We start from the raw sequence: 7,904 nt of genomic DNA, 5'->3' as shown, positions 1-7,904 counted from the left end.
TGCCAATATAGTTTTCAAGTCTTTTTAAAAGAATGTTGTGATCGATAGTGTCAAAAGCAGCACTGAGATCTAATAACACTAATAGAGAAATACAGCCACGATCGGATGATAAGAGTAGATCGTTTGTAACTCTAACGAGAGCAGTCTCAGTACTATGGTACGGTCTAAATCCTGACTGGAAATCCTCACAGATTCCATTTCTTTCTAAAAAGGAACACAGTTGTGATGAAACTGCCTTTTCTAGTATCTTTGACAGAAAAGGTAGATTCGAGATTGGCCTGTAATTTACTAAATCTCTCGGATCTAGTTGAGGTTTTTGTCATTTATATGTTTATGAACAACTGAAAAAAGCACAAATGTCAGGGCATGTCAAAACTTTTCCAAGCCCCAAATCAGCCTCAGACTCCAGAGGGTTAATTAAAAAGAGATTCTTTTGTGTTTTCAAATTGAAATTTTTGGGTAAACTAACCCTTTAACAATTCTCACACTTTGATTTGGCTCAGATTTGTAATTTCGTACTGTAATTATTCTAAACATGAAAGGTAAAAAGACAAACACTGTTGGTGTGCTCAAACTTTTGTCAGGTAGTTTAAAACTATATTTTACAACTTTTAGCATTACATAAACTAAACCAGTGGTGTCCAATCGTGCACTTGGCCACCTTCCAGAAAAGTTTATTTACAGCCCTAAGCAATCACACCTGAATCAGCTAATAAAGGTTTTCAAAATCACTCAAATCTGTGAGAAAGTGGCCCTCCAGGAACAGAATTGGATACCTCTGCACTGAATTCATAACCAGTTTGGTGAACAAAATGTGTAGTGATACATACCAAATCATCTGTTGTGGGTGTCTTCTTGTAGTTCTTTCCGTGCTGACAAGCATATATCACCCTTCTTTTCACAGAGAGTGGGACATGCTCTGAATAGTCTTCCACTTTCCACAGACATCGTGGTGTCACTTTCTGTTTTTTGTGACTGTCATCAGACCTGTTATGAGGAAAAAGGACAATTAAAAGCATAAATAAATACTACAATAAATGTATTGCTCACTGTTAGTTAATGCTTTAACTGTTCTTAAATGAGACCTTATTGTAAAGTGTTACCCTCTGCTACCCATTATCCTCTTACACTGCATATTTCTTTATACAGAGAATTATACTATATTGTTTTAATGTGTTTTCAGTAGTGAATATATCTGAAACAAGATCAGTTTCTTATATCATGGCAAATAAAGTTCACAAAATATTTCCATAATACAGAAACAAAAAAATACAAAAATATTTCTCATAAGGGGAAAACATGCAGTAAATATATGGACTGTTAAATTACCAAACTGTGTAAGATGTGCCTGATGCACGCTTGTGACTTTCCAGTAGATGTTTCAGTTCTTCTCTATGGTTCTTCTTCTGAAGAAACAATTCCTGTGATGTACTCTTCCGATGATGTACATATTTTGAAATTAGTTGGGAGCCAGTCTGTTAGAAACAAAGTATATTTGAAGAGTCTGCATTATCTTGTTCTTTATATTCACTCAGTACAACTGGGGAAAGATGCATGATATGGCTATACAAAAAATGTAAGTTAATTAATTAAGATCAAATTAACGATGGTTTATTATGGTAAAAGTGAAACGTTTTTGGCGGATTGATTACCATTTGTATAACCACGGTTTTAATAAAAATACCATGGTTAAACCAGATTATCAAACCCATGATTATTTTATGGTTACCATGGACTTCAATAACCATGTTTTGTTTTTATCTGTAATAAAACATACAGTAAAACAGTAAAGTACTAACGTTACGGCACGTTTTACATTTTTTGTCTGTTTATTTGTTTTCGAAAATAGCTTAACTATAAGATAATAAAACATAAAAATATCTACCTGTATGACTGTTTTGTCCTTCATTATCCATCTTAGGTAGGCTATGCTCTTTTTCCTCCTTCATTATCCATCTGAGTTGATCCTGGGATTGGAAATGCCCGCGCAAAAAAAAAAAAACAGTATTCTGCGCATGATCAGTGACCTCTTTTTTTTTGGAAAGAGGGCGTTTTACCAATACCTCTAGAAACGCCCATTTTACGTCGTGGTAATGAAACCCCTGGAATTTAGTGAATGCCAGGCCCGCCCGGAGTCACTCATTCAAAATGGAAGAATGACTGATATTATCAGTGAGCAGAGATTTATGACACAAGTTCATACTTCTATAGAGACAGGAATAAAAAGGACCTTGCTTGGAAGAGTGTCGGTGAGGAGATTGGGCAACCTGGTAAGTTGTAAATACACATTTCACTTTTGAGTCACGTACACGTTTATCGACCCGCGAATACAAAGCGGTAGCTCTCTCGATGAACGCACGATCAACATCAGCCATCTTGCAAACAGACAACCGCCTAGCACTTGCCCCTCCCACAAGAAGCGGATTTCGCCTCGGACGCGCGTCAATTTCGCTTCAAACGCTTGTTTTTTACGCGTGTCTATTTCGCTCTAGACGCGCGAATGCATTCAAAATGTTCAAGCGGCAAACTAGACGCGGTAGATGCGAATTTGACGCTCTATTCGCGTTTGGTGTGAACGCAGCACTAATCTACGTGCTGCCTCGGCAAGCGCGAGATCCGAGCTATATTCTTTATTGCCGGCTTAATCCATGCGCTAAAAACTTCCGCTAGTGCATACTTCTCTTTACACTTCGGGACATGACGTGAACTGACGTGCATGCTCCACTCCCAGCAAACAACACATAAATAGTGTGCATCCCTACTCGCTTTGTAGTATAGCACTGGGAGGAACGCGACTCAAACTGCTGTTCACTTTCTTTATATAAATATATCTTCAATATTTGTAAATTGACAAATTCAGAAAGATATTTGATTTAACTTCTCAATTAAATCGAGAAAATAATCAGACAAGTATATCACGGTCTGAATATTTCAAATAAACAAAATAATCATGGCTTTCAAACCCAACTGATTTGTTTTTGATGTTAGAATAATAAACTTGTGATTTTGGAACACGTGTGTGAGGTGGTGAGTCCTCAGATCGCTATCACAATATCCACCTCCTCAGAGCTGGACATGTGAAATACCGGTGCCTCAACCGGGGGAAGAAACCGCAGAGCGTGCTTCCACCTGGGAAACAGTACTGAACCTGGCAGGTAATGCTGAGTTCAGACTGCACGATTTTCAAAGTAGTCGGGTCACTGATCTTTTCACACTGCATGACTATCTTGGCCAGCATTCAGTCGCTGCTGTGTTCATACTGCACGATGGATCGGCGATAGAAGGTTTCACACTGCATGACTTTACAATAGGAAGAATCGCCGACAACTCTGTCTGGCACGCAAACTACGTTTCACAACCAAACACACGCGAGATGTGACAAGGAAACAATGCCATATCACGCGTGCAAGACCGGAGTTATTATTATTAAAAACGGTAGCCCGCAAGAAGCTTGCAATATGAATTGCCTGTGCGCTGATTTGCAGCGAAAACAAGAAAAAGAAAAGAAGAATATGGAGGAGGAAATGGTTGGGGAGAGGTAAATAAATAACTGAGTTGGAGGTAAATAAATAACTTTTCAATGTGCTGCTGTTGCGGATGGTCAAGCAAATGTTTGTGCTTTGGTTCTGTTTGATAGAATTGTAATGTTTATCTGAAACAAAGCCATGCTTGCTGATGTTGTGGTCTATAACTCCTCCTCGAACTCCCCGCTGCTCTGTATCTTGCTCTCTCATTGGCTGTCGGTCATCGCCGATGTAGTTTTCAGTCAGAACACTTTTCACACAGCAGGATTTTGAATCGCAGACAGGTCCAGATATTTAGCATGCCAAATATCTCACGGGTGTGGGCGACTCGTCGGCGATTCTCTCAGATCGCGGCTTTGCTCATTCACACTGCGTGATTGTCACTCACGTGAACGAGCACCGATTTGCCTGTGATTTCGGGCATTTGTCGACGATTTCTCAAAACCTGTTGGCGAGCCAAAATCGGGGCTAAAATCGTGCAGTCTGAACTCAGCTTAAGGGCAGAGAAAGGGCGGCGCCCGTCTCTAACCCCTCTGCCAGATTCATCTGCGAACCCCATGATGAGCCGCCGCTCTGCCTCGGCAGAAGCGGAACCCGACCACGAGGAACGCGAGCCGCGGCGCCCTCCTCAAAGAGTGCCCGGCGGGAGTAGAGAGGTTTTATATTAAACTTATCACAATGCCACAAACGACCCCCTCGAGGGCCGCCTGGGCATGCTCCGCTCCCATTACAAACAACACAGAGCTCGTGTGAATCCCCAGCCATGAAGTAATGAGGGTAGGGAGAAGCATACGGTCTGATGCTGTTTGCTCACCATTATAGTGTCTTTTATATAGCCTACATATATATGTGGTGTAACGCCTGTTTCACACATAATCCGTCTGCAGTGCGTATGCGTTGCGTATTTTTTTACGCACCCATGTTAACACTCTGAGGTCTAAAAACGCGCCGGCGCGTTTTGCAGTTTTTTTTTCACATTGCAGCAAAACAGACTTAAAATACTCCGTCATTTTTTGTCATAGAGACATAAGTAATATATCAATTGAAACTATAGAATGTCTTCTTTTTTTTGTGTACACTCACAATCAAAATAAAACTTTGTGCTTTTTAAAAATAAATAAAATATACAGGGTGTGCTGTCCTGCCGTCTCCGTCTCTGCAAACATCATTCTAAAACGTCACTAAAAGTAACTAAAATAGATGGCTTATACATGCTACATGGACATGAGAGATATGTCTTTGGAAAGCTTTAAGTATCTACTTTTAAACAAAACAAATAAATTCTAAAACAAATATTCTCCCTTTATGTAATCAGTATAAAAGTAAAGAGAGGTACTGTTTCTCCTGTCTGACCTAATTATCTTTAATGTGTGCCCGCTCACGCGCAGAGCGCTCTATTCATAAGATAATGTGCTGAGGTGATCTATGCAAACTGTAAACGCCCCTAACAGCGTCTTAAAAAGCATCAAGTTTCATCAGATTCATTCGCTTTCCTTCGCGTTTGGAAGATGGCACACTACACAGGTGAGCAGGCTCTTCAGATGGTCCTGGACAGTGAGGAAGAGTTCACTCTTTCCTCGGAAGAAGAACACGACTCTGACGATGAACGTCTGCATTTTGAAGAGCGACTTGATCCAGCTGAAGATACAGTTTCTGATGAGTAAGTGATTTAGTTTTACTTAAATTATTTGACGTGTTTTTTTTCTATATAAGCGTACATATATATTTGCCTTATATTTACATCTATCTATATAACTATATATATAACTTTATCTCATAAAAACGCTTATAAATAGAATGCTTTTCTGTTGATATAGGGCCTACTTAAATTATTTATATAAGCGTACATCTATATTTGCCTTATATTTACATCTATCTATCTATCTATCTATCTATATCTATATATATATATATATATATATATATATATATATATATATAAACTTTATCTCATAAAAATGCTTATAAATAGAATGCTTTTCTGTTGATATACTTAAATTATTTGACGTGTTTTTTTTTATATATAAGCGTACATCTATATTTGCCTTATATTTACATCTATCTATATATATATATATATAGCGTATCTAAGTAGCGTATATGATAGGCGTGAATGTGCTAAAATATGCTTGGTTGTGAAATGCGCGAACATGTTGCTATTTGCTAAATGTGCTAACTGATATAGCAGACTGTAAACGTTTACACATTTGCACACTTTGTCCAGTAATGGCCAATTGACAGACATATACAGCATGCTTGTATACCTGTTACTTTCCTGTCAGTTATGCATAGCTAATGGTATGAGAGTATTATCTTATATGCTAATAATAACAGTTTTTTTTTTTGACAATTTTTTTTTTAGGAATGTGGATCCATCACTCTCACATTCACCTGCAATTCCCACTAGGAGGGCACGCAGCAACACAGGCGGAAATGAGAAAGAGTAAGTACACTTTTACCCACTATATGGTAGGCCTATATACACTACCGTTCAAAAGTTTGAAATCTGTAAGATTTTTCATGTTTTTAAAATAAGTTTCGTCTGCTCACCAAGGCTGCATTTATTCAATTAAAAATACAGTAAAAACAGTAATATTGTGAAATATTATTACAATTTAAAATAACTGTTTTCTATTTGAATATATTTCACAAAGTCATTTATTCTTGTGATGTCCAGCATCATTACTCCAGTCTTCAGTGTCGCATGATCCTTCAGAAATCATTCTAATATGATGATTTGCAGCTCAAGAAACATTTGTTTACAATTGTTCAGAAATGTTTCATAAGTAGCAAATCATCATATTTGATGATAATATTTGATGATAATATTCATAAGATTCATATTTGATGATAATATATATATTAATATATTTGATGATGATATATCATATATATGATAAATCATCATACATCTGTCTGTTCTACCATCCATGCTGCTTATAGTGGAGACACTGTGCAGAGGAGGGTGAAATCACAAGGTACATGGAGGACAAAGACATTTCCGTGTCCTGCACCTGTGACTGCATACAACCAACACATGGGGGGTGTCGACCTGTCTGATCAGCTGATACAATACTACACAACACAACACAAAACAATGAAGTGGTACAGAAAGATCTTTCTACACTTCCTGGACATTGCTGCCACAAACGCTTTCATTATACACAAAGACCTATACGATACCATGACCCATAAAGAGTTCATAGAACAGCTTATTGCAGAGCTCTGTGGTGTGTCGTCACAGAAAGCAGCTCCAAAACAGACCAAAAGTGACCATGTACCGGTTCCAGGAGCAGAGCTGACATCAGATGCAAGGAATAATGCCACCGCTGGTCGTCGGAACTGCATGCTTTGCAAAGTACAGCTTGGTAAAAGGCAAGACACACCTTGGAAATGCCAGGCATGTGACATTTACTTGTGTCTTCAGTTGAAAAGGAACTGTTTTCAAAAATGGCACACAGATGTGTGACTGTTCAGATTCTCTGTTCACCACCTCTCACTGACCATTGGGCTGCAAAGATTATCTATATGTGATCAAGCAGGTTATGTATAGGGTGTAAAAGTGGGCTTTTTTTATAAACCTTACCTTTATTTGCCTGTATACACAAAATATGCCTTTGACCCTAGTTTATATGTGGATTATATTGTTAACTTTATTTTAAATAAAAAAGAAAAAAAACAATGATATGTCTTGTCTTTGCATTTTCTTAGTTGACTCAGTCACATTCCTGACTGAATGGCTCATTATGCGGCTCATTAGGGGCAGGGTCTTAATCTCCCCAGGTGTAAATCACTTCATTATTCATGAAGAGTCACACCTCTTCGCATATGGCCTACCTAAACAAAAAGTGTCTTAAAATCAATTTAAAATCAATACAATGTTTTATGTGTCAGAGTAGGGAGGATCATTTCCACATCATTTTGAAGCAAAAACTCTACACTAAAATATACAAGTTACAATATTGAGGTATTGTTTCAGTTACTTTTTTTTTGTTTTTTCAATAACCACGCATAAACATTATTCCTTTAAAAACACAAACATGTACATACATGTTCCTCACATATTATGGTAGCCTAGTTTGTGCTGAATACAGTGTAATGACACTTTTGTCATTAATATGTTTATAACCAACTAATAAAAGCACAAATGTCAGGGCATGTCAAAACTTCTCCAGGGCCCAAAATCAGCCTCAGACTCCAGAGGGTTAACGGATTAGTTAACGCTTCACACTGCACGCGGTTGCGGTCCGTCATTGCGTTCCAGGAGCGGTGCGTCTGCAGCAGTGCAGCGATCGTTTACATACCGAGTCTATTTCTGCTGTGCTGCAGCACAGCAGATTATGTGTGGGCAAAATGAACATGAATAGAGTGCCCCAGGGA

At 38.2% G+C, this 7,904-nt stretch overlaps 1 protein-coding gene across 1 annotated transcript; it reads left to right on the top strand.

Annotated features, from left to right (window-relative positions):
* The first annotated feature begins 4,942 nt into the window (after positions 1 to 4,942).
* Positions 4,943 to 7,374, top strand: LOC125251854 (piggyBac transposable element-derived protein 3-like). Its single transcript, XM_048164965.1, has 3 exons — positions 4,943 to 5,184; positions 5,887 to 5,967; positions 6,468 to 7,374. The coding sequence occupies exons 1-3, from the start codon at positions 5,033 to 5,035 to the stop codon at positions 6,991 to 6,993; spliced, it is 759 nt and encodes a 252-aa protein (XP_048020922.1). The 5' UTR covers positions 4,943 to 5,032; the 3' UTR covers positions 6,994 to 7,374.
* The last annotated feature ends 530 nt before the right edge of the window (positions 7,375 to 7,904 follow it).

Source organism: Megalobrama amblycephala, linkage group LG17 (assembly GCF_018812025.1).
Source record: "Megalobrama amblycephala isolate DHTTF-2021 linkage group LG17, ASM1881202v1, whole genome shotgun sequence".
Lineage (NCBI taxonomy): Eukaryota > Metazoa > Chordata > Actinopteri > Cypriniformes > Xenocyprididae > Megalobrama > Megalobrama amblycephala.
This window is presented reverse-complemented; position numbering and strand designations above follow the sequence as displayed.

Excerpts from the sequence above, each read along its gene's own strand:
- LOC125251854 (XM_048164965.1), top strand. The coding sequence starts at position 5,033 with ATGGCACACTACACAGGTGAGCAGGCTCTTCAGATGGTCCTGGACAGT. Across the intron at positions 5,185-5,886 it reads GAAGATACAGTTTCTGATGA|GAATGTGGATCCATCACTCT; the intron begins GTAAGTGATTTA and ends TTTTTTTTTTAG. Across the intron at positions 5,968-6,467 it reads ACAGGCGGAAATGAGAAAGA|TGGAGACACTGTGCAGAGGA; the intron begins GTAAGTACACTT and ends TGCTGCTTATAG.